The sequence below is a fragment of the Giraffa tippelskirchi genome, chromosome X, assembly GCF_054371585.1.
Source record: "Giraffa tippelskirchi isolate mGirTip1 chromosome X, T2T-mGirTip1v1.2.pri, whole genome shotgun sequence".
Classification (NCBI taxonomy): Eukaryota; Metazoa; Chordata; class Mammalia; order Artiodactyla; family Giraffidae; genus Giraffa; species Giraffa tippelskirchi.
Genome location: NC_137289.1, coordinates 76,250,841 through 76,278,511, shown reverse-complemented (window position 1 = coordinate 76,278,511; position 27,671 = coordinate 76,250,841). Strand labels below are relative to the sequence as shown.

Genomic DNA, 27,671 nt, shown 5'->3' with positions numbered 1-27,671 from the left:
TCCTCCCCAGCCATCTAGACTAGTACCAACTGTATTACCTTGATTTAACCCCTTGCTTTCCATAGCTGAAGCAAACGATCAGTTTTATTTTGTGAGAAAATTATTTCCCGCAGTAGTGAGAAAATAAAGAGAAAAGCAAAAAATTCCTACAGTATTATCTGGGGCACTCTGTTTCTAATGTGAACCTTGTGTCCTTATAACCCTATAGTAGAAGACCTTCCTGTTGCAGCTAAAGTAAGGCTGTGTGTGTGTCTGTGTGTGTGTTGAGCAAGGCTTATTACTATGGGGAAAATTTTTTTCTTAATTTTCTCCTCAAAATGAGACTTAAAGTAATATCCTAGTTTGTATAATATAAGGTTATATATCTTTATAGAAAATATAATAATGTAATTTTCAGAAGACCTCATTGCTAGGCACAGAAGTTCATACATCATAGAAAACAAACACATGGAGATACTTTTGAACTTTTGAATTTTCATGTTCTTCTTCCTAGCAAATATCTCAAGGCAAATCTAATTAGACTAAATACTGCACCCCCTGATGCAACCGGTGATAGTTTTATATGAAGCCTGTGAACCACTTCATCCTTTTTTACTTTGGTTCAAAGTGCACAAAAAACCTTAGTAGCACACACATGGTGATATAAAAGCAGAAAACTTTATAACCCAAGAATTTCCATGCTACTTGGAACTGTTGCATCTCTGAGGCACATAGTTGTCTGGAACTAATGATGAATTTCTTATAATAATAATTAGAAATTAACTTTATAACTGAAAGAAAGTCCAACTATCTGATTTTAACAATCTAGTAACTAACTCACCCCTCTTGTTTAAGTTATCAACTTCTGAGGAAGTTGAGATAAGAGTTTGTGTGATATAGCTTACCTTTTCAGGATTTTGCACTATATATCGCCTTATAGTGGTTTGAGGATATGTAGTAACTTTCACTGTTGGAGAATGGAGTTCCTGTGAAGAAAAGATAAAAGCTGCATATAATCAGAGTTATTTAGTGACCTTGGAGCCATCAATAATAATAGGGAGCAATTTTCAGAGTGAAATTTTAAAAATTGCTTACATGAATGATGGCATATGATTTTATATTTTGGTTAATTTTGGTCTCAAAAACATACATGAGAGCAAATGCTTATGGGTTCAGCAACATGCTATATTCATTGCATAGTAATTCATCACACATTTTAAGCTGTTAATATGTTTGATGAGAATTTTAAAATATTCATTTCATTGTAAATGCCCCCACATGATTAGAAGAAAATATAGTTTAATATTTATTAATCAGATCTTCTATTTGGAAAGGACATGAAAGGAGACACAAAGAAAAAACTGACTGTGTGTACTCTGAAACATTTAAATCTTCAATGTGGTGGCAGAGGAGGGCCACAAATAAAGTTAAAAGGGAGACAAAACACTAGAACAAAGTCATTTGTAAGCTTTTTAAAGAAAAAGAGTTGCTATCAATATAAAGAAAGTTTTTGTACCTTGGTGAGAAAAAAATCTTCACACTATTAGAAAAATGAGCAGATGGTATGAAAACAGAAAAGAAAAAAAGCAAATGATTAACAAACAACAAAAACAAGCTATATTCCAAGCTATAACAAATAATATTCAAACAAGCTAGGAATCAAATAATCATAACAAAAGAATACCATATTTTAACTGGAAATGTTAAAATAATAATGCTGATGAGAGTACAGTAGGAGGAGCATTTTCCTAAGAAAACAGGAAAGATTAAATAATCATTCTCAAGCTGAAATATGTAGCCATCAAAATAATGGTCTTGATAAAACAAATTTACATTTAAAAACTCATGGTATATAAAGTTAAGTGAGAATGAAGATATAAAACTACATATAAGGTATGATCTTAATTTTTTATTTGAACAGAAGAAAACACAGCAAAATACTGAGAGTAGTATCTCTGAGTAAGGGAGGGAATCATAAGTGAATTATATTCTTTCTTTATATGCTTTTGTATTTCCTAAGTTTTATACCATAAACATATTTTTGTTATCAGAAGTAAAACAAACAGCAAACCTAATTCTAAAGTCCTTCATTATGAAAAATAACAATAAATGCAATCTTATGACTCGGTTTGAGTGTAGTAAACAGCTCTGTGATTTAAGGGGACTTAGTTTTCTTAGCTAATCCTATCTTGATGGTCCTGTGGGTCTAAACTTCTAACTCAACTGTAGCCTTTATTCCACCGCTATATGTTTTGTTAGGTGTGTGACCCATGCTCGTCTGTGAGTTCTTTGAGAATAGTGATTGGTTCTAATTCATCTTTGTGCAATATTTAGTACATATTTGGCACTCGGCAAATGTTCGCTGAATAAATGCATAACTCTGACCTAGCTCTAGGCTAGACTGAATTGGGGCATGGTAAGCAAACTTTTCTTCAATAATCTTATTTGTTCTGCATAATATCACCTTTTCCATACTGTATCCCAGACCTAGAGACCAGTTTTTGTCCATCTGTCCTTTCACTATTCAAGTTCATATCGTGATACCTCAAGCTGGGTAGGCATGTTTTCTAGAACAGTATCTTTCTCCTTCCTATCCTCCAAATCCTGAAAGCTTTATTCTCCCCTCCTATGTACTAACAAACGTAGGATATTTTACGGTTTATTTACTTAGAATTTACTTTTTAATATACGGGACTCACTCGTTAAACACATATTTGTTAATACAGTATTTAATTATTATTACCTTTTGCAGATACAATATATACATTCAAAAATAATCTTAAAAAGCATTATCTTTATGACCTCATAAAGATTAAGGGAACTTGATCTTGTGTGTCTTTCAAATCATGCACCTTGGAGAAGGGCAAGTTCTGATCCTGTAAATTATTCTCTCTGGATGTCAAAGTACAGTAGTATCATTCACAAAGCCACACCCTCAATCAATCCAAGATCTAGGTACTTTATTTCTGCTCAAATCAAGGATCTTAAAATATACATAATCAGTGGGATATCGTTGGCTAAAAATAAACTTCACTCAAACCAAAAGCAATCAGATTGAGTAGACAATAAAATTGAAAAATCTCAATTCACAGACTTTTTTAGCACTTGTTTCACATTCCTTTAAAATAGGTTGAACTGATTTTCATATGTGACTCTCCTTTCCAGTTTATGCTCCTAATTTTTGGCGAATGTGCAAAGCTTTATGGAGGCCTAAAGATCAATTAAACATTCAAGCAAGGTTTGTGCAAAAAGAAAATAATCTAACGTAATCCATAATTTATTTTACCTGTTCAGTATTTGGGGTTATACGTAGAGTGTCTGGGACACAAGTAGATATTTTCAGAGTTGGAGAATGAAGTTCCTGTTGAAAGAAACAAAAGAGGGTTCAGAAATCATTACTGAACAGTGTCATTTAAATGTCTTAGGTTTTTAAAGTATTATTATTATTTCCTTTATCTTTACAATAACCCAGTTTGCCAGAAATAAGAACTTTATTAAGTGTTTACTTAGACGATGTCCAAAAACATGTTACTGAATTCCTTTGTCAGTATTGCAAGTACTCTAATGAAATATAATTTCTAGAATGCTTTCATAACAATACACACTTCTTGCACTTTTAGTTTGCATCCATTTTTGCTTTTTTGAGAACTCTGCTGATACATCCATCGATGTTATTATATGTCTGCAATTAACAACATTTAAAATTTATCAAAAATATTAAATGTAAAAAAATCCAAAAACCAATATAGGAAATTACCTTTGAAAACTCAACTAAGACTACTGCTGTTAGAGTACTTCAAGCTGATTTTAAATTATGCTTTGCGTGATCTGCTTCTAGTTTAATCTCAAAGAGTAGGTTCTGATGTTAAAAAACGATCCATAAAAGTGAGCGTTTGATTTTTAATAATGATTAGATAAAATTGTCACCCCATTGATTATGCTGGTATTCATTACATTTTTCCCAAATCAACAAACGGCATAGCTTTATCAGTGTGCAAAGAATAGATAGCATTACTCAATTTCAACTAATTGACACAACTCCAGAATATATTTCTAAAAAGATTAAAAATACTTTTTCTTCAGATCAAGGAGGTATTAAAAATTAGAATCACAGACTTACAAGGGGAAAAGTGACGGACTCATACCAAAGTATAGCTATAATGTGTATATATATATATATAATATATATAATGTATATATAATTTGTATATATAATTTGTATATATATATATAATGTTGAACATTCTGTTCATAAAACAAAATGTATATATATATATAAATATATATAACATGCTGTTCTTAAAACAAAATGATGCATTTACTCAAAGGGCCAAACTTTCCGCACACTATGGTTTTCCTTTTGGTTCAACGTGTAACATTTTCATCCCTCCTCCTTCTGTTACATCAACAGCAATACTGCAAGCTTAATGCTTCAAGGCAGCCTTTCAATATGTTCCCAGATTTCGTGCTGGTAGCTGAGGATAATTGCTCAGACAAATGCTGAGAATTAAAGATTGTAGACCAAACAGGTACATGTTCTTCACTTTAGGAAAATGGCTACAAATATAACCAAGTGCAGGTGGATGTGGCACACAGATCAAACAGGAGCAAGTTCAGAAAGACAAAAAAAGGTGATTTTTAGTTATACAATAGTACATGAAAGCATTCCAACATAAAAATTATATAAATAAAGTCGAAGATCTTCCCTTAACCATCCTCCTTTCATTCAAATCTCTTACCCAGATGTAATTATTGTCAGGTGCATGCTTATATAAATATATATGTATAAATAATATTTACTGCTTTTATTATTCTGCAATGCAAGCCAAACAATATATCTTATAGATTAGATGTGTCTTAATTCATTATTTTAAATTAATGAGTATATGTATGTTTATTATAGTGTTCCATAATGTTCGTTTGATAGTTTGTTTACCTATGCACCTTCTTAAAATTGTTTCCAGGTTTTCACTGTGCTGCATCCTTGTGCTATGGTGAGTATTTCTCTAGAATCCCACAAAGTGGGATTGCTAGGAGACAGAGTATGTGCATTATTCATTTTAATATATACTGTCCAACTGGTTTCCCAAAAGGCCATGCCAATTACACATCCATCACCAGTGTAGAAATGCTCTCATGTTTGAAAGATGCTTTTATGCCAATTTTTAGTGTTTTTAGGCTGAAGCTAGTAATACTAGAATCATTTTGAGAATATAGTTAGTGCACACTGTCTTGTTCCTGGTTCTGTATATAGGCTAGTTTTGTCCCCTTCCCTTTACCCTATTCAAGTCTGATGACATCAGCAAATGAAACATAATGAAGCTTACTAGGTACATGGATTAGCTTTTAAGATAAAAGAGTATACTGAGAAGTTTTATAAACTAGCTGAAATTCACCCAAGTAGGAATATACACACACACATACACACATATATCTTACATCTTTAGGACCCTTATTGATAGTAATATAGGCAGTTAGTTTATTCAGATGCCTGGACGGTAGATACTCAAAAGGCAAATTGGTGTATTTGCACAAAGACTAGTCTGGTACTATCATAAAGAAGTTATTCAGTCTTCTTATATTTGGAAGGCTGGTAAATTAATTTCATAAACTATGCTTTATTTAGTTGCTTTGAGCCTTCATTATTAGAACTGATCTAGGCAAATATGGCTTTCCCATACAACCCTTATGGAAACAAAGGGAAAATGGAATAACCATAAAAAGTAAAATATTAAGGTGATAGCTTAGTATGGGTCAAAGAGATTAAGACATATGGTAGTGATCAGCATGAATTTAAATTGCGGCAGTATTGAACTGTCATAAGAGGGAAAAGCCTATCTGAATATAAGGTTTATTAATTTAAAAAGACTTGCTAAGGAAAACCCTTTCCCCTTGAAAGTCTGTAAAATTAGGTAAGTAGTGTGAGCAAATGTCCAAAATGAACATTGTCTTGATGATGAAAGGTATTTTCAGTGGCATCTAGCTCTAGGCAGAATAGCAGCAAGTCATTCCACAAGTAGTCATTGCCTATTCTAAAGGAAGTGATCAAAAATGTTTGTAAATTAATGAATGAAGATGTCAATTTTAAAGGCATCTCAGGAATAGAAATCTAAACCTCTCTCTTGATAGCCTACATTAATATTTAATTTTCAATGTCACTTATTTGTATATAGCTTACATAAATCCTTCATGTTTGAATCATTAAATTCAATGAATAGTTACATCTTTAGTGCTTATGCCCTCAATGCCATAACCCCGTGTTCCTTTTAACAAAATAATTGAAAGCTGGGGAAGGAGTGGTGGTGACTGTCACAATATATTGAAAGAGTCCTGGACTTAAGAAACACTGTTCCTGAAGTAGACTTCTATTATAACACTATACCACTAGTTAGATGTGTGGTAATGAATAACTCATGCTGTGTGTATGTGAAAGTGTGGATTAAAGGATCTTTAAGCTCCTTTATATTTCTGATACTCTGTGAATATAGGAGGTCACTCTCAGTTTATTGTTCCATACAGACAAGACAACTTCAAATCCTTTAAACTTGTCTTGTTTTCCTTTGATGATGATGACAATGGCATCACTTATTAAGAACTTTCTATGCCAAATATGTTACATAGATCATCTTATTTAACAGTCAGAAAAACCACCATCAGAAAGCTACTAATATAACCCCATTTAACATATGAATAAAGTAGGCATGTATGGATGTGAGAGTTGGACTATAAAGAAAGAATTGATGCTGAAGAATTGATGCTTTTGAACTGTGGTGTTGGAGAAGACTCTTGAGAGTCCCTTGGACAGCAAGGAGATCCAACCATCCATCCTAAAGGAAATCAGTCTTAAATATTCATTGGAAGGACTGATGCTGAAGCTGAAACTCCAATACTTTGGCCACCTGATACAAAGAACTGACTCGTTTGAAAAGACCCTGATTCTGGGAAAGATTGAAGGTGGGAGGAGAAGGGGACAACAGAAGATGAGATGGTTGGATGGTATCACCGACTCAATGGACTTGAGTTTGAGTAAACTCTGGGAGTTGGTGATGGACAGGGAGGCCTGGTGTGCTACAGTCCATGAGGTCACAAAGAGTTGGACACGACTGAGCAACTGAACTGAACTGAACTGAAAGTTAGACAAAGATGTTTAAGCAACTAGCTGCAGATCATACAGCTAATACTAATGTGTTCGGGTTTCAACTCAAGTAGCATGCGCCTACTTAATCACTTACTCCAAAACTTACGCTCTTAATCACTATACTTTGCCACACCTATAGTCTGCATCATTATATTTTATTTTTCAAGTTGTAGAACATATTTCTACTGTTATATTTGACTAGTTTTTATAAAAGAAGGCTAGATATTTGTCTCTTTTTATTATTTACTGTCAAAGGCAACTTTTTGTTGCCTGAAAACAAGAAATCTGCCCACAACCAACCATGTGAGAGAATAGTCCTGATTAATAACCCTGTTGGCAACCTTTTTTAGGTAGAGTTTTGTTGGAAAATAATTATGTTTATAATTAAGTAGGTTCAGGCTTAATATGAAAGCCAAGACTGTTTTTCCCACAAAGTCTAAAGTCATTTTCTACTTTGGGAAAGTTGTAGCAGTGCTCTTCCCTTTCCTCCTCTTCCCTACCCTTTTCCTTCTCCTTTTCCTCACCCCTCCCTCTTCCCATCTTTCTTCTCCTCCTCCTCTTATAAAGTACACATGGCATTACCAATTTTTGATCAGAGTGGATTAAAATCAATCTGCTTTTTTGGAGCTTTCCAGACAAGCAAAAGTTAAAAGAATCCAGCACAATCAAACCACCTTTACAGCAAATACTAAAGGAACTTCTCTAGGCCGAAAATAAGGAAAAGCCCTACCTTAAGAAAATAAACCCTAAACAATTGAGAAAATGGTAATAGGATCATACTAATTGATAATTACCTTAAATATAAATGATTAAATGCACCAACCAAAAACATAGACCAGCAGAATGGAAGAAAGCATGTGCATGTATGCACTTCCACATACCACATAACCCTGCTTGACCCCCCAAATTGTATGTAATTATTTTATATTGTTAGGTTAATCATGTTCCCATTATGGCTTGCAATTGTAATTTATCTTTTATTTTTGTCTTGCTATTGATTGTGAAAACTGATAAACATCTTTTACTATTGTGAATATGCAACTGTTACTCACTTAATAGCACTGTATCATGATTGGCCAACAGAAAAATTATAGAATTCTGTATCTCCAAAACTACCATTTAATAGAAAAAAACTTTTTAAAATTCATATGTATATCAGAATTATCCTGGAATTTTTTGAAAAATACAAATGCCCAGGCATTACTTTTCTTTGGCCAGAACTTCAGATATATTTCTAATGAGCAGCCATGTTTAAAAACAACCAGACTATATGAACATCTTTTACTTTCATCTAGTTTGTTTCACTTTTTCTATTTCATAGTCAGTGCTCCCATTTCATTTAGTTTATGTTCTCCAATTTCTCCATCTCTCTCTTTTATGTTCTTTCTCAAACCTTTATCAACCATAGTAGAAAAGCTTTTGTATGCAAATATATAAATAATATGTATAACATATATATTTTGGAAAAAGTATGAATTTTTGCCTAACTGAAAAATGTGACATTAGATCCCACTTGTTTGACTTAGTATGAAAATAGTGCTATATTTCTAATTTAAAAAAATATATATATGCAACAAGCTGTGAAAGTTTACTGTATAGCACAGGGAACTATTACAGCAAATACCCTGTAATAACTTATAATGGAAAATAATTTCAAAAATATTATATGTGTATATGTATAACTAAATCACACACACACAAAAAGAATTCTACTTTTTGAAATTTAGTACCGTTTATCTTTTTGCTAGTTTTTCTAAATGCCCTTCAGTTCAGTTCAGTTCAGTCGCTCAGTGGTGTCCAAATCTCTGCGACCCCATGAACTCCCCCAGGCCTCCCCGTTCATCACCAACTCCCGGAGCCTACCCAAACTCATGTCCATTGAGTCTGTGATGCCTTTCAACCATCTCATCCTCTGTCGTCCCCTTCTCCTCCTGCCTTCAATCTTTCCCAGCATCAGAATCTTTTCAAATGAGTCAGCTCTTTGCATCAGGTGGCCAAAGTACTGGAGATTCAGCTTCAACATCAGTCCTTCCAATGAACACCCAGGACTGATTTCCTTTAGGATGGACTGGTTGGATCTCCTTGCTGTCCAAGGGACTCTCAAGAATCTTCTGCAACACCACAGTTCAAAAGCATCAATTCTTTGGCGCCCAGCTTTCTTTATAGTCCAACTCTCACATTCATACATGATCACTGGAAAAACCATTGCCTTGACTAGACGGACCTTTGTTGGCAAAGTAATGTCTCTGCTTTTTAATATGCTGTCTAGGTTGGTCATAACTTTCCTTCCAAGGAGTAAGTGTCTTTTAATTTCATGGCTGCAATCACCATCTGCAGTGATTTTGGAGCCCAGAAAAATAAAATCAGCCACTGTTTCCACTATCCTGCCCATGTATTTCCCATGAAGTGATGGGACTGGATGCCATGATCTTGGTTTTCTGAACGTTGAGCTTTAAGCCAACTTTTTCACTCTCCTCTTTCACTTTCAACAAGAGGCTCTTTAGTTCCTCTTCACTTTCTGCCATAAAGGTGGTGTCATCTGCATATCTGAGGTTATTGATATTTCTCCTGGCAATCTTGATTCCAGCTTTTGCTTCATCCTGCCCAGCTTTTCTCATGATGTACTCTGCATATAAGTTAAAGAAGCCCTATGGACATCTAATAACAAAGTATGAGATACAAAATTTTAAATGTATTTGTGTAGAATATGATTAATATAATTAATTAAATACAAATCCATTATATTTAAACTATTAGTTGACATCATTCAAGATGTTCCTATTCTTATTTTCTCTGCACTTGATAAAATATTCTCAGAGAAATGTTAATATGTCTCACTATGATTATATATTTTTCTTTTCCCTTATACTTCTTCTGATTTTTGTTCTATGTATCTTTGTTTTTTGTTGTTAAGGTGTCTAATGGTTTATGATGTCCATCTTCTTTGGGAATTGTACCTTTTATCATTAAAAATATTCATCTTTGTTTCATCTAAAATAAACAATTTTTTAAAAATGAAAGACAAGAAAAAAGAGCAGGAGAAAATTGTAAAAAGAAAATTAAATTTCAAATGAGAAATAAAATATTTAAAAGCATCAAAAATGTAAGAAAGTATTCAATACTATTAGGTAGTACTCTAAGACAGCAACTCCAAACTGTTAAAATAAGATATTGGCATCTGAAAAAAAAGATCAGTCTGCTTTGGGGGGATTATTTCTCTACATCCTTGGATAATTGTTCATACCTAAATGAGAGCTGGGAAACTCTAGTCATCTTAGGGAGAATTCACTAGTCACAAAACATATATTTTATTTCTGTATGTTAAAAGAGCTATTATTTCAGAGTAAAAAAATCACATGAAATGCAAATAGTGCTAATTTCTTACTTACCTCAGTGAAATAGCTTCTGAATAGTTCAGTGCAATGGAGAAAAAAGGGAAAGCCGAAGCTGAAGAGGAGTTATTTTCCTTTAGATTAGAAGGGAAACTTTAAAATCTTAAGACATACTCTGAATTCCCTTTCATGGATCACCACTTTGTCTTGGCAAAGGGGCTTGAGTAACTCAATGAAGCTATGAGACGTGACATGCAGGGCCACCCAAGATGGATGGGTCCTAGTGAGGAGTGCTGAAAAAATGTGGTCCATTGGAGGAGGGAATGGCCAACCACTCCAGTATTCTTGCCACGAGAACACCATGAACAGCATGAAAAGGCAAAAAGATAGGACATCAGAAGATGAGACCTAAGGTCAGAAGGTGTTCAATATGCTACTGGGGAAGAGTGGAGGGAAATTATGAACAGTTCCAGAAAGAATGAAGCATCTGAGCCAAAGTGGAAACAATGATCAGTTGTGGATGAATATTAGGTCCATGAATCAAGGTAAATTGGAAGTGGTCAAACAGGAGATGGCAAGAGTGAACATCAACATCTTAGGAGTCAATGAACTAAAATGGATGGTAGTGGTGGTTTAGTTGCTAAGTCATGTCCAACTCTTGCGAACCCCATGGACTGTAGCCTGATAGGCTCCTCTGTCCATGGGATTATCCAGGCAAGAATACTGGAGTGGGTTGCCATTTCCTTCTCCAGGGGATTTTCCTGACCCAGGAATCAAACCTGGGTCTCCTACACTGCAGGCAGATTCGTTACCGACTGAGCTATGAGGGAAAGACAAAATGGATGGGAATGGGCAAATTTAATTCAGATAACTATTATATCTACTACTGTGAGCAAAAATCCATTAGAAGAAATGGAGTAGCCCTCAGAGTCAACAAGAGTCTGAAATGTAGTACTTAGGTGCAATCTCAGAAATGACAGAATGAGATTGGTTTGTTTCCAAGGCAAACCACTCAACATCACAGTAATCCAAGTCTATGCTCCAACTACCAATGCCAAAGAAGCTGAAGTTAACTGGCTCTATGAAGACCCAAACATCTTCTAGAACTAATATTAAAAAAAAAAAGATGTCCCTTTCATCATAGGGGATTGTAATGCAAAAGTAGAAGTCAAGTGATAACTGGAGTAACAGGCATGTTTGGCCTTAGAGTGCAAAATGAAGCAGGGCAAAGGCTAACAGAGTTTCCTCAAGAGAACACACTGGTCATAGCAAACACCCTCTTCCAACAACCCAAGAGATGACTCTACATATGGACACCACCAGATGGTCAATACTGAAATCGGATTGATTATATTTTTTGCGGTCGAAGATGGAGAAGCTCTATACAAGTTAGCAAAAACAATACCTGGAGATGACTGTGGCGCAGATCATAAGCTCCTTATGGCAAAATTCAGGCTTAAATTGAGAAAGTAGGGAAAACCACTAGGCAATTCACATGTGACCTAAATCAAATCCCTGTGATTATAGAGTGGAGGTGACAAATAGATTTAAGGGATTCAATCTGGTAGACAAAGTGCCTGAAGAACTATGGACAGAGGTTCCTAACACTGTACAGGAGTCATTGACCAAAACCATCCCCAAGAAAAATAAATACAAGAAGTCAAAATGACTGTCTGAAGAGGCTTTACAAATAGCTAAGAAAAGAAGAAAAGTGAAAGGCAAGGGAGAAAGGGAAAGATATACTCAACTGAATGCAGAGTTCCATAGAATAGCAAGGAGAGATAAGAACGCTTTCTTAAATGAACAATGCAAAGAGATAGAGGAAAACAATAGAATAGGAAAGACTAGATATTTCTTCAAGAAAACTGGAGATATCAAAAGAACATTTCATGCAAAAATGGGCACAATAAAAGACAGAAACAGTAAAGACCTAATAGAAGCAGAAGAGATTAAGAAGAGGTGGCAAGAATACACAGAACTGTATTAAAAAGGTCTTAATGACCCAGATAACCAAAATGGTGTGATCACTCACCCAGAGCCAGACATCCTGGAGTGTGAAGTCAGGTGGGCCTTAGCTTCCTAAGCATTACTACTAGCAATGCTAGTGGACATGATGGAATCCCAGCTGAGCTATTTAAAACCTTAAAAGATGATGCTGCAAATTTGGAAAAATCAGCAGTGACCACAGGACTAGAACAGGTTAGTTTTCATGCCAATCCCAAAGAAAGGCAGTGCCAAAGAATGTTCAAACTACTGCACAATTGTACTCATTTCACATGCTAGCATGATAGTGCTCTAAATCCTTCAAGCTAGGCTTCAACAGTACATGAACCAAGAATTTCCACATGTACAAGCTGGGTTTCCAAGAGGCAGAGGAACCAGAGATCAAATTGGCAATATCCGTTCGATCATACAGAAAGCAAAGGTATTCCAGACAAACATCTACTTCTGATTCATCAACTACATGGAAGCCTTTGTATGTAGAGATCACAACAAACTGTGGAAAATTCTTAAAGAGATGGGAACATCAGACCATCTTACCTGTGTCCTGAGAAACCTGTACGGGGGGCATGAAGCAACAGTTAGAACTGGATATGGAACAACGGACTGGTTCCAAATTGGGAAAGGAGTACGACAAGGCTGTATATTGTCACTCTGCTTATTTAACTTATATGCGGACTACATCATTGGAAAATACCCTGATGCTGGGAAAGATTGAAGGCGGGAGAAGGGGACGACAGAGGATTAAATTGTTGGATGGCATCACCAACTCAATGGACATGAGTTTGAGCAAGCTCCAGGAGTTGGTGATGGACAGGGAAGCATGGCGTGCTGCAGTCCATGGGGTCACAAAGAGTTGGACACGACTGAGTGTTTGAACTGACTAACTGACATCATTCAAAATGCCGAGCTGGATGAACCACAAGCTGGAATTTAGATTGTCCAGAGAAATATCAACAACCTTAGATATGCAGGTGATACCACTCTAATGGCAGAAAGTGAAGAAGAACTAGAGAGCCTCTTGATAAGGGTGAAGGAGGAGAGAGAACATGCCAGCTTAAAGCTCAACATTCAAAAAACTAAGATCATAGCATCCAGTCCCATCACTTCTTGTGAACAGATAATGAAAAAGTGGAAGCATTTACATGTTTTATTTTCTTGGGCTCCAAAATCACTGCAGACGGTGACTGCAGCCATGAAATTAAAAAAGCCTTATCCCTTGGAAGGAAAGCTATGACAAACAAAGACAGTGTATTAGAAAGCAGAAATATCACCTTGCCAACAAAAGTCCATATAGTGAAAGCTGTGTTTTTTCCAGTAGTCATGTACGGATATGAGAGTTGGACCATAAAGAAGGTTGAGCACTGAAGAACTGATGCTTTTGAACTGTGGTGCTAAAGAAGATTCTTGAGTCTCTTGGACTGCAAGATGATGAAACCAGTCAATCTAAAGGAAATCAACCCAGAATATTCATTGGAAGGGCTGATGGTGAAGCTGAAACTCCAGCACTTTGGCCACCTGATGAGAAGAACTGACTCATTGAAAAAGACTCTGATGCTGGGAAAGATTGAAGGCAAAAGGAGAAGGGAGTGGCAGAGGATGAGATGGTTGGACGGCATCACCGACTCAGTGGACATGAGTTTGAGCCAACTCTGGGACATAGTTAAGAGCAGTGGAGCCTGGCATGCTGCATGCAGTCCATGAGGTGGCAAAAGTCATTCATGATCTAACAGCTAAACAACAACATAAGGGAAATCTTAAAAACTTAAAACATACTCTGAATTCCAGGATTATTTCAGGGCAATACCTTGAAAGTAAGAACAAAATCTACTTTGTCTTCTAATATATTTTTGGTACTTTCCCCTCTGATAAAAAAAAAACATTAGAATGGAAAAAAATACAGTAATGGTAAATATGAAATGATTTGCTGAAGCTAAAAAATACTAACTTGTTTTAACTAAAAATTCTTTAATATCTAACTAAGGTTAATTAAGGGAGGTAGCTGATAAAGAGCTGATATTTAAACTCAGGGCATTCATTAACTAGCTTTTCTAACTTGGACAAGTTATTTTGAGCTGTTTGCACTTCAATCTTTTTATTTGTACAACAAATAATACCCAATGTATGTTTTCATTTGTACACTGTACAGTTTGCAAAATGGATGCAATAAAGCTGTTTCTATTTATTTTTTGGAGTTCTAGTAAGTAATGTTGGAGAAGGCAATGGCACCCCACTCCTGTACTCTTTGCCTGGAAAATCCCATGGACAGAGGAGCCTGGTAGGCTATGGTCCATGGGGTCGCTGGGAGTCGGACATGACTGAGCGACTTCACTTCCACTTTTTCCTTTCATGCACTGGAGAAGGAAATGGCAACCCACTCCAGTATTCTTGCCTGGAGAATCCCAGGGACGGCAGAGCCTGGTGGGCTGCCGTCTATGGGGTCGCACAGAGTCGGACACGACTGAAGTGACTTAGCAGCAGCAGTAAGTAATGTATATAAAATTTTCGAAAAATAAAATATAGTATCTATTAATATGAGGAATTATTTTTAATAGATTGGTAACATATTTAAGTTATTTGTTCAATACTTGTTATGTAGTGGTAATGAAAGAGACAGAAAACACAGAATACACTTTCTACCCTCACCAAAGTTACAATCAGTTAGGGGTAAAAACTATTATTATAAATAACAATAAAGCATAGTATCATAAGAGATACAAGGAACTTACTCTGGGAGTTTCCAGGGCTAAGAGGTAACTTCAGCCCGGGACAACTTAAGATTTCATCACAAGGTTACACTTCAGGAAAACTTCTTGAAAAATTTGTATAATTTCAACATATCTAGATTGGTGAGAATAGAGAATAGGGACATTTCAAATGTAAGAGTATCATGCACAAAGACACAGTTGTGAAAAATGAGGGGCTATATTTAAAGAACAACAGTTTACATTTTGGCTGAAACATAGAACACTAGAAGAGGAGTTCCCGGAAGTAAGGTCCCTGGGAGCCAAATAATTGGAGGGCTTTGAAAGTCAGATTAAGAAATTCATAGACATTGAGTGTTGTTGAAGTTTTATTGAGCAGTAGAGTGATATGAGGTGTTTATAGAGAATTTAAGTAACTAACGTATTCTTAGGTGCAATAAAGTTTGCGAAGATTTTAAAATAATTTTATTCAGAGATGTGTACATCCAAGCTGAAGTCTATGCTAAGGAGAAATGGGTAAATACTATGCTTGAAGATAAAAATATTTCCTTGGAGAGTTCTAAATGTATTTTCATATGTGGATGAGTACTGAACAGTAGTAGTAGTTTTTATGAAACAATCTCAGGGCACATAACTGATATGCTAAACCAATTACAAGGTCTTGGAGTGATTCAATAAATAAAAACATTTCCCTTAAATATACAGAAGAGGTAGAAAGAATATTTCTATAAGCAGAGTAATTAACAGCTTTAAGTTAATTTGGTTAAAGGAAGAATCACAACAATATTCCAGGGAAATTACATGACAAATCAGAATGACAAACCCTTTAACAACATATGGCATATTAAATAATGATAAATATTTGTCCAAAGGGAAAAAAAGTTTTAACCAAATATAAACAAGTCAAATCAAGATGCTTAATAAGATCCAAGAATTAAAATAGAAAACTGATTGACTTATTAAATAGCTTTCTTATATTTATGTGTTGTTCATGGTTTTAAAGAGGCAATTTGTGTCTTACTTTCCATTTTCAATTCAAAGAGAGGGCATAGAGGAGTGAAATCTACAAAACAGTGTCAGTCATGTATCTTATTAAAACCACTGCTGACAGCCACATTCAGGAATTTTTGCAAGCCATAATCACAAAGAGAGAGGGGAGAGAGGAGAGGAAGGATCTGAAGTTTCATTCTATTTCCCAAAACACTTTCTTTTTGACTGACTTTGAGTTTTGATTTAAAAAAATATCTCAACCATCAAAAAGTGTTGATGGTGGAGGGGAATAAGAACTACAGAAATAATATACTAAATATTATGCTATCTTACAATACTTTTAGTTAAATGATGAAAAGTGATACTGGGTTTAAAAGGAGACCACACCTGGGATGGAGGTTGGGGTGGAGTACTACACTGAGGAGAGAGTAAGATTCAGGGTTGAAGATGTTTTGGTGGAAGAAGACTTTCCAGATGCATATTGAGGGATAGGTAGGAATCCAGCAGAAACGTGAGGGAAGGGTAGATGTTGCTAGAGCAGGCAATGGAATGAACAAAGGAAAGGGTGAGAGGGAAGCAAAATATTCAAGAAACAGACAGCAGTGCAGTGCGTCTGGAACACAAGATGTAAGGAGGTGGGTAGTGACAGATAAAACTACAAAAATAGAGTGAGGCTGTCCTAAGGAGGCTCTTTAATAACATCAAAGTCGAGGAGTTTGACCTAACTTGGTAACTAAATTATCAAAGTTTTTTAAAAGATTCTAAATTGCAAATTAAATGCCATTTTATTGCTGAGTTAATACATTCCACAAAAAGGTACAAGCCAACATTATTTGTTCATGATACTTATATCAAAGTATTTATGAGTCTTTAAATAACTAAAAATTAATCAACTTATTATCCAGTGCTGGAGTTTTGATATAAAACAATCAATAAAATTTATGAGAGAAATGTAAAAAGGAATTCTGAACAATAACAAAATATATCTGCCTTCTTGGTAAATAACATATTTTTAAAGCATTGACATGTTTACTGACATTATTTATTTATGCCCTGGATGTGTCCCAAAAGATTTTGGGTGGTTCATAATGGAGTACATACAGGAAAATGATCATGAAGCATATACAGCAATCAGGTATCAGAGACAGTGTAACACAGATAAGAGTCAAATGTGTAGACCAGGAATATCCAGTATAGTGTGGTGGTTATAAGCATAGACTGGAAAGTAGACTGTTTAGATTTAAATCCCAAAAAAGAGGGGATATATGTATACATATAGCTGATTCACTGTGCTGTACAGTAGAAAGTAACACAACATTGTAAAGCAATTATACTTCAATAAACTTTTTTTAAATATTCAAACCCCAGTTCTACCACATACTAGCCGTATGAACTTGAGCAAGTCACACAGCACCACTGTGCCTTGGTTACCTCATCTGTAAAAATGGAAATGATATTTGAACTTTACTTGTTATTGTTCAGTTGCTAAGTCACAGAGTCACTGACTCTGCAACCACTGAGGTGCAGCGCACCAGACTCCTCTGTCCTTCACTATCTCTCAGAGTTTGCTCAAACTCATGCCCATTGAGTCAGTGATGCCATCCAACCATCTCCTCCTCTGTCACTTCCTTCTTCTTTTGCCTTCAATCTTTCCCAGCATCGGAGTCTTTTCCAATGAGTCAGCTCTTCATATCAGGTAGCCAAAGTATTGGAATTTCAGCTTCAGGATCAGTCCTTCCAATGAATATTCAGGGTTGATTTCCTTTAGTAATGACTGGTTTGATCTTCTTGCAGTTCAAGGGACTCTCAAAAGTCCTCTCCACCACAATCTGGAAGTATCAATTCTTCTGTGCTTAGCCTTCTTTATGGTCCAACTCTCAGATCCATACATGACTACTGGAAAAACCATAGCTTTGACTATATGGACTTTTGTCGGCAATATGATGTCTCTGTTTTTTAATACACTAAGTTTGTCATAGCTTTTCTTCCAAGGAGCAAGTATCTTTTAATTTCGTGGCTGTAGTCACCACCCACAGTGATTTTAGAGCCCAAGAAAATAAAGTCTGTCACTGTTTCTATTTTTTCCCCATCTATTTGCATGAAGTGATGGCACCAGATGCCATGATCTTAGTTTACTTTACTTACTAAGGTTTAAAATTAATTCAATATGCTAAGGGAGATAAGAAGTTCCAGAGAGGCTATGAAACCCAGATCATGTGCTGAAGAAAGGAAGATGCATTTTGATTGAGGGGGTTATTTTTTCATCTTTTTTCCTCTTATTAAATATTTACTGGACTTCCCTGGTGATTCAGTGGTTAGGAATCTGCCTGCTAGTGCAGAGGACACAGGTCAGTCCCTGGTCTGGGAAGATTCCACATGCCATGCTGTGGAGCAACGAGGCCAGTGCACCACAACTACTGAGCCCACACTCTAGATCCTACACACTGCAGCTAGAGAAAGCCTGCGCGCAGCAATGAAGACCCAGCACAGCCAAAAAATTAATAAATTAATAATTAAAAAAATTTTTCTCTCAAAAAGTAAGGTTCTGGGGAAATTATATAAAAGATAGATACAGTCAGTCCTCCGTATCCATGGCTTCTGCATCTGCAAATTCAACCAACAGACGACTGAAAATATTAGAAAAATAAAAATCTGGAAAGCTTCAAAAAGCAAAGCTTTAATTTGATGTGCTCTGACAACTATTTGTATAGCATTTACATTGTATTTACAGATCTAAAGATGATTTAAAATACATGGAATGTTATGCATAGGTTATATGTAAATACTAGACCATTTTATATAAGATATTTGAACATCTGTGGATTTTGGTATCTGGAGTGGGGTTCCAGGTACCAATCCCCCTTGGATAACAAAGGATGACTGTATATACATATATAAATAAAAATATTTCATTTCACCTTTTAAAGAAGGTTCATGAATTTAATTCTCCTTCTACTGTAATAGTCTTTCTAAACATATACTTTGAAAGTCCGTGGCTTCATTTTCTGTTTCATTCCTATGTGTCCATTAAAGCTGATTAGGTACATTGGCAGCAGTTTGATGGCACATCTGCACCACCATGAATTTCTTGAATGTGACGATCTTAGATATATTTCTATATTTAAATGAGTAGCTTGAATATATATATATATATATATATATATATATATATATCTGCAGTGTCCAATAGAACTCTCTTCAGTGGTGGAAATACCCTATATCTGTGCTGTACAGATAGTAGTCATTAGCCACCTGTGGCTGTTGAGCACTTAAAGCATGGCTATTGTGACTGAGGAACTGAATAATTAGTTTTAATTTTAATTAATTTAAATGTAAATAACCACATATCCCAGGTGGCTCAGATGATAGTCTGCCTATAATACAGGAGACCCTGGTTCGATCCCTGGGTAGGGAATTCCCCTGGAGAAGGAAATGGCAACCCACTCCAGTCTTCTTGCCTGAAGAATTTCATGGACACAGGAGCCTGGCAGGCTAGTTCATGGGGTCGCAAAGAGTGGGACACAACTGAGCAACTAACACTTTCTTCTTTCTCTTTACCCTATTGGAAGTATAGCTCTAGAAGAAGCATTAGGTAACAGGCAGACAACAAGCAAGCTTTAATATTCAGCATCACTACATTTTAAAAAGGAAGAAGAAAAAAAATGCACCAAAAAAACTCCATTTCAAATATTAAGATTCAAGTTCAAAGATACTAAGAGCATGGGAACTTCCAAATTACTCTTTCTAAAGGATACTTATGCCAGTAAACATTATAAATATATTCCTGCTGGTCATCTTTTGATCATATACCATGAGTTTTAGAAAACTACTTTAATGCTTTTCCTCATTAGTTTTTCTTAGCTGGTAGAGCCCTAATAAACCTTTCAAGCATATGTATTTACCTAATCTTTCCAGTGTCAAAGGAACTCTTACTTTATAATCTATTCATATAATGAAAATGAAATGTTAGTCGCTCAGTCATGTCCAACTCTTTGCAATCCCATGGACTGTAGCCCACCAGGCTCCTCCGTCCATGGGATTCTCCAGGCAAGAATATTGAAGTGGGTTGCCATTCTCTTCTCCAGGGGATCTTCCTGACCCAGGGATCTAACCCCGGTCTCCTGCATTGCAGGCAGATTCTTTACTGTCGAGCCACCAGGGAAGCTCATATTCATGATAGACTATTCATATATTATTTAATTTATTATCGTATTTTATCTGTGCAGCTAGTGGCTTTTGTTGGCTATATTTTTATAAATCAATAATACGAATGGAAAGAATTATAAAGTGCTAACTCTTGCTGGACACCTTCACATGTTATCTCATTTGATACTCATTACAATTCTGCTTGCTTCCTTGGTGGCTCAGATGGTAAAGTGCCTGTCTGCAATGCGGGAGACCTGAGTTTGATCCCTGAGTTGGGAAGATCCCTGGGTTGGGAAGCTACTTATTTGTAGCTCTCCCTGAGACATTACACGTAGATTCAGTTGTACGGGCATTTTCTCCACACAATATTCTCTGTGACTGTTCTTTAGGCTCCGCAAAATATAAACATCTTTAGTCAACACCTACTGGCTTTCATTTTCCTATTGATAGGTCCTATCAAATAGTTCAAGACTTTGATGCAATGCATAAAGGAGAGACAGCAAGACTGTTGGGATGAGAGTTAAGTAATAAAAAAGATTACATACATAGTACAGGACTTTGTTCTCTAAATATTTGGAAACTTGTTGAACACAACTCTTTCATGTTGCTTAATATGAATTGTTGAACACAACTCTTTCATGTTGCCTAATACGGATTTTATAATTTTACTTAAAATTAATAAGTAATACACTGTTCCAAGAAAGAAAACCATGGGAGCCTTATAGGTGCTTCTGTCAGTTTTAATGACTATGAGAATCACTGACTGTAATAATGGTGACTGAACAGTTTCAAAAGAGGTAGTATCTTTAAAAACCACCTGACATTTATGCTGACAGAATTTTCCAAGGCAAACTGCCATTTGAATATATTTTCTGAATTGTATGGGAGATGCTTTACCTAGAACCTTTTAAAGCCAGCAACATGGTTAAACACCTGCCTTAGGTTATTGTTGAGATGCTGTTCTGAACTTTGTACAAAAAGAAACAGGTTAAGTTCTAATGATCTCTCTTTAGATGAAACAAATACTTCCTTAATTTAGGATAAAATTTGTGATTCTGTTCCCATGTAAAGTAAGCTATAGAATGTAAGAGTAATGAAACTCCTTCCCCTCACCGCTTCCCTCCAAGGAAAATCTCTCACTCAAGAGACCCATTCTTGGATTCTTTCTCTTTTATTGAAGGAAAAACTAGGAGAGAAAATAAAGTATCCAGTCACTTTGCAGTGCATGTTTTTTGTTTTTAAGAATTAGAAATGTATATGTTCCTTTGGAAGTCAAAAAGGCTATTAAGGCTATCAAGATCTTAAGGCTATAAAGATGGCTTTGTTGTGAAGAAAATGTTAGCTCAAATATACTTGTTTAGAAAGGTTTTCACTTTTAAATAGGGTTTAAGAGCATGGCAAATCTTGCAGTTATTTTACCAAGAATTGTCAAGAAAAAAATTTTGAATCACAACAGTTAAAAGAAAAGTTCACCTCCCTCCCCATTTCCCCCACCACCTTCACACACACACACACACACACACACACACACACACACACACACACACAATTATAGCTTGTTAGTGCTATTGACTGAAAACAGGCCCAGCAATTTATCAGACCTCCCTTAAACAAGAGACAATTGGAAAGGGCATTTTCACCTAGCAATTAGTTGCACTCGATTTCTATAGCTTCATTTAATTATAAGCACAAAGGGATGACCAAAGCTGAAAACTCAGGGCTCTTTATCCTATGACCTCATTCTTTTTTCAGGCAACCTACTTCCCTGAACAATCATTCACTTTAGTGACCACGCCTTTGAAAAACAATTTATCAAAACAACACACCCATCCCCACAGAACAGGAAAATTTTCTGATAGTGTATAGAAAACCTGGCATAGTAAAGGTGATATCCACAATCTTTTTAACCAAAGAAAAAGAAAAAAAATATCATGTAAACAAAGAAAAGCCCAAGCTGAATAATTTTGAGAGCAGAGATCATTCATAAACTCATATTCCTCCCTGGGTTGCTTTCTGGAGTTAAATCTTGCTGCAAGTTTAAAATTTAAAAGAATGGTCATCCATATAACACAATCTCTAAGAGGTCTCTTCTTGCATCAAAACATTTTATTCAGTAAAATATTGATGGCTAAAGCACAAAATCATATTTTAAAATGAAATATACAGAACACCTACAGACTAGATCATGTATGCATGCATGCATGCTAAGTTGCTTCTGTCTTGTTCGACTCTTTGTGACCCTATCGACTGTAGCCAGCCAGGCTTCTTTGTCCATGAAATTCTCCAGGCAAGAGTACTGGAGTGGGTTGCCATGCCCTCCCCCAGGGGATCTTCCCAACTCAGGGATCAAACCCACATCTGTTATGTCTCCAGCATTGGCAGCAGGTTCTTTACCACTAGCACCACCTAGGAAGCCCCCAGATCATATTTTTCTGTCCTCAATATGGACTCTCCCTAGATAAGCAAATGGGTATTTATCTAGATAATCATGGTGCTTCCTACATAACAAGCACTTAATAAATATGTGCTTAATGAATGATGGGTATTAAAAATATTTTATTTTGATCAATTTCTCTGTCATAACAGAACTGCTCTGTATGCATGGAAAATATCTTGAACATCATAAAAAGCTAAAATTAATGGAAGAGAAATATTTATGTCCAACGTGTATTAACATCAATGCTGTTCATTTGAGGCAGTATTTCATTTTGAGTTAATGATGGGTGTTTAACGTTCAGGCCTTTTAAAAGGTTGAGTGAAAAAGTTTTTGTTCTCTTTAGTTTCATGTAGTTTCTAGAACTCCATTTATTTATAAGACTACATTCAGTTCTAAAATTCACCTATGACCTTGATTATACCTGCTTCTGATTTTTCCAGTTCATATGCATAAACTTAGCAATTTTAATTCTATCGTCAATTTAGATATTTCACCCGCAACTGGTTTCTACATTCAATTTTCTCTGAGAAACATTCTATCAGTCAGACAAAATAATAACTGAGGGAATCATAAAATATATCTGATCAATTGTAGACAAGAAACAAAGCAACATTATATTTGGAGAAATTTAAAATGTTTATATCTATAAATACTATTTTATTTCATAAGAAAGCAATAAAGGAAAAATGTGTGCTAAAAAGCCAGAAATAGAAAATACTAAAGTGCTGTACAAAGCATTTGTTTAAATCTAAAATGTCTACTACACAAACTAAAAAAGAAAAGCAGTGCAATATCATTTCAGTTTCTCAAAGGGATCATATTTTACTACTGGCAATGATATATATTTTTAATCTTATGATTTTTTTAATATCATCCAAACACAAAAATGCTAAAAACAATTAAATTAGAAGTTTAATTGAATTCATGATAACCAACCCATTTTCCTAGCTGCCATGGTCACAAACTCAAGCATCAGAATAATTGCTATATATCAACTCAAAATGTCGTTGAAACATGGCGTATTAAGGAGAGAATTTTTAAAAATAAAGCTAAATGAAAAAGGTATTAAGTAATATGTACTTCTTGCTTGTGCTAGGCATGGTATATAATAAAGCTGCCACCACATCTTACCCATTTCATGAACATGAAGGTAATTTCAGGTCAATTTTAGGTCTTACCTTATACAATGCCGTCCTGCCACTAAACAGGGAGAAAGTAAATAAAATAATAGTTTCTTAGTCACATTCTTTGTGACAGCTATCTTAAAGTTTTCTTGCCAAATTATCTTTTAGTAAATTTATGAATGTCCTTTGATATGTAACTCAGTTTGAAATTTTACCTCCCTCTTCCTCACCCAGCCCTTTTCTTTCTTGTCAACTATAAATAACTTCAGACTTCGCCCTCTATTCCAATCTCTTTTCCCAGTTTCTGTGGTGATACTTTCTTTCCTTAAGGCTCTTTGTAAATTCCTTTGAGGAACTACATTTCAGGATGGAGCTAGTCCTGTGAGGATCACTTAGCAAATATCTGGTAGAAAGAAGGCGATTCTTGTAAAAAGCTCAACCAGCATGGCCCAGGTTTATTTAAAAGGAAAGGTGAACTATGGAGTATGCAATAAAGTGTGACCTTAAAAGCTGTTCTGTGGTTAATGTTTATAACTTGCCAAATTTCAGCTTAAAATTTTTTTCCTATTTATTTTTTTTTTTACTAGAAAGTTGATAAGAGATTAATAATTATGTCAGGGTAATTTTAGCATACCCATGATAATGGTAACTTGCTGTTTCCAACCTTTGCATTGTTTTGAGGCTACTCAGGAACATAGGTGACAGCTACTATGTTGTTCATTAACATCCTAATGCTTAATATTTGACTGTACATTTGCATTATTATTATCACAAACTAGTAATTTTGACTTTTTATTTTTCTTCCCTTTGACTTCAATGCAGGTTGCGTTTTTCTCAAATAGGTAATTACTGCCAGTAAATGCTGGGGTTTTTCTTCTTAATTTTCCCCTCAAATTAAGCTAGGAGTGAAGTAAAACAGTAAAATTGTGGCCCTTATAGTTGTTCATTTACCTATATCTTTAAAAAATTCTTTTTAAAACAGTTTTATTATATCCCTTATAAATGTTGCTTCATATCCTACTTAAAATTGTTGTTTTGGGGAAAATAATCCATATTATTCCAGATCAGCATAACAATGCAACACAGGATACCATTCCAATGGTTACTTTTTGAGCTCCTCACAGTACTGCTTGTATCTTGAAGCATAATTTCAGTTTGGACAGAAGTTTCCAGAAAGCTCAAAGACATGCAAAATTTAATGTAAAGACAGTCAAAGATGAAAACAGACATAGAGCTGTTATTTTTATATTGTCTTGCAATGTTCTTTCACATTCATTGGCAAGATTATTAGCACAGATACTAAGCTAACTCCTTTAAAGACAAATTTATTTTATTTTAAAAAGTGTCTTAGACTTCCACTATTTTTAGCTTTCATATAACAACTGCTTATATCTTGCCTTCTTCAATTTTATATTCACTTCAATATTCCTTCTACTAAGACATAAATTATCCACCTTGACTATACAAGAACCAGTACGTCATTTTCAGAAGACTAAACACATATAACAATTCAAATAGACATTTGTGCCTGTCACATATCCTGGAGCAGCATACTATTTGCTAAATACAAAAACTGCTTGTCACTCTGTACATACCATTTTCCCTGCACCACCATATTTGATTTTTTTAAAAAAGCTGTTTACTTTTGATATGAAGTGGACCAGTGAGAACTTATTTTATAAAAAGTTGAGGATTGCTTTATGGTAGGAGTAAAAGAATACCTCAGATTAGATATTCCAATCTAATTCCACAAGAATGAACCATCCTATATTCTAGTTAGATTGTGAAAATCATTGGAACTGATAAACAAATGGCTACAAGCATTAGTAAACTGATAAACAAATGGCTACAGCACTAGAAAAGAACAGCCAGGAGATGGAATTTGGGTGACCTTATATTGCATATAAAAGTGTGATCCAAGAGATAATATTCTGTAGAACAGAGTCAGAGAAGCAGGAAGAAAAGAAATGAGTTCAAGATTTCCCCCTCTTTGACATAGCTGCTTTGTGGTACCTGGGAATGGTCGCTCCAAACCAAGCTTTGGTAGGAGGAGGCAGTTTTGAGAGGAGAGAGCACTTCTCCTGAGCCGACAGGGTCCAAAGCCTGAACCACCTTGTTCATGGGCCCACTGTAAGTCTTCACTCGCTCGTACACTACGTTTTTTTCTGGAGGCTGCTGGGCTTGGCTTGACTGACGGTAGCAGTGGTAATGCTGGGGCTGGCATGGCAGCACCTCTGGGGACTGCTGAGTCCCACAGCTGCTGCTGTTCATCTCACTCCAATAGCTTGAGCTCATCATCTTCTCAGTGGTCTGCAAGATAATCCCCAGATGCTCTCCCTAAGGAACAAACAGAGAGAGATCATGAAAGAAAGGGGCAAAAGGAGACAGGCAGGCACATGTTGAAACCTTTTATTAACCGCTGCGGCCTATTCTGGTGCCAACAAGAGACTAGGGTTACCTGAGCAGCAGCAGAAGCAGGTCCGGCAGCTGCAGAGGAGGCAGCAAAGCAGTTGAGTGCAAATGCAAAGTGGAGCCACCCCAGTGAGATTGCTCCAGGAAATAGTACTGCCACGCCCCTGAGAGGCGGAATCACCAGGCAGGTTTACCTGCCAGGAGAGGCCCTGCTTTGCTACGGAGATAACTACAAGGCTACTCAGTAGGCTAAGGAAGAGCAGGAATGCGGAATTTCAGGGCTAAAGTCAGAGCTTCCAAATTCCACTGTCTTGGAAATTCACTTGAACTGTAAATAGGTAAAGACATACCCGTGCCAAAATTTCCTACAGAAAAAAAGTCACAAAAGTCACATGAAGGTGACTTTCCCATGGTTCTTAACCTTAGGAAAAGTAATTACAAACATGAATATTACCATTCCAGAGTCTCAGACCAAAATAAGGGATATTAGCATAAGGACCACACTAGTTTTCCCAGATAAATTTGCATTCTTTGTAAAACCCAGCTGGTAATTGCAGTTAAGGGGGATTGCTGAGGGGTCTCCTTCTAACAACTCTCTCTAATTTGTGGACCTGTTTAATTTGCTCCAGGCCTCATATGGCTTTCTAAATTAAATTGAGGAAGATTTGTCTAAATGATGAGATCTGTCAAGAAAAATCTAACCAGTCCATAAATGCTTTGCATTTTAGCATTTATATATTGTTTTGCATCTTTACAAAGAACTGTATCCTGACTTTTGCTTTTTAAATATCTAGTTCTTAAGGGAGCTGCAAGCCTTAAGAAGTGCCTTAATTGATATAATGAGATTGAAATATCCTTAGTGCTTATATTTATCACTACTTGAAATCACAATTATATTGCCTACTTATCCACCAGATTTTGCCTTGCAAGATATTTCAGCACTACAGAATTCTAGAATACTCTCACTGAGGGTGTCTTCAGAAAACGGAAATCTTCCTAGTGTATGTATACACCACAGAACCCAGGACACCACCACTGTTCTGGAGAGGAAGAAAATATCAAGCTGGCAAGCCAGATTTTTATCTGCTGAGTGTACAAAAGGCAGTGGTTTACTGGTCATTCACTCTGACTATGTGAGGAGCTTACGTGGAATATCTTCATCTTCACAAACGTATGAGGGCTTAGAGGGGAGGAACTGAGGCAGAGACACAGAGAGGCTGAAAATCTTCCCAAAGTTAAACTACTAGTAAATAATGAGTCTGTGATTTGAGCAGACTGCTAACTTTAAGCTCTTAGCTACTATATTATACTGCTAAGTAAAATTTTAAATTATGTTCTGTATCTGGACATCCAATACATCTTCCAAGTGGAAAAATAAAATAGTTTTGAACCATTAGTACATAAGTG

General features: G+C 35.7%; 1 protein-coding gene across 1 annotated transcript in view; it reads right to left on the bottom strand.

Moving 5' to 3' along the window:
* POF1B (POF1B actin binding protein) overlaps positions 1-26,347 on the bottom strand; it is a 105,198-nt gene extending 78,851 nt beyond the window's left edge. The window contains exons 1-4 of the mRNA XM_081564053.1: positions 26,311-26,347; positions 25,866-26,189; positions 3,266-3,340; positions 885-965 (exon numbers count right to left, since the gene is read on the bottom strand). Of these exons, the coding sequence (XP_081420179.1) occupies positions 885-965; positions 3,266-3,340; positions 25,866-26,150 (441 nt within the window). The 5' untranslated portion in view covers positions 26,151-26,189; positions 26,311-26,347. The remainder of the gene's footprint in view (positions 1-884; positions 966-3,265; positions 3,341-25,865; positions 26,190-26,310) is intronic.
* Between the last annotated feature and the right edge of the window lie 1,324 nt (positions 26,348-27,671).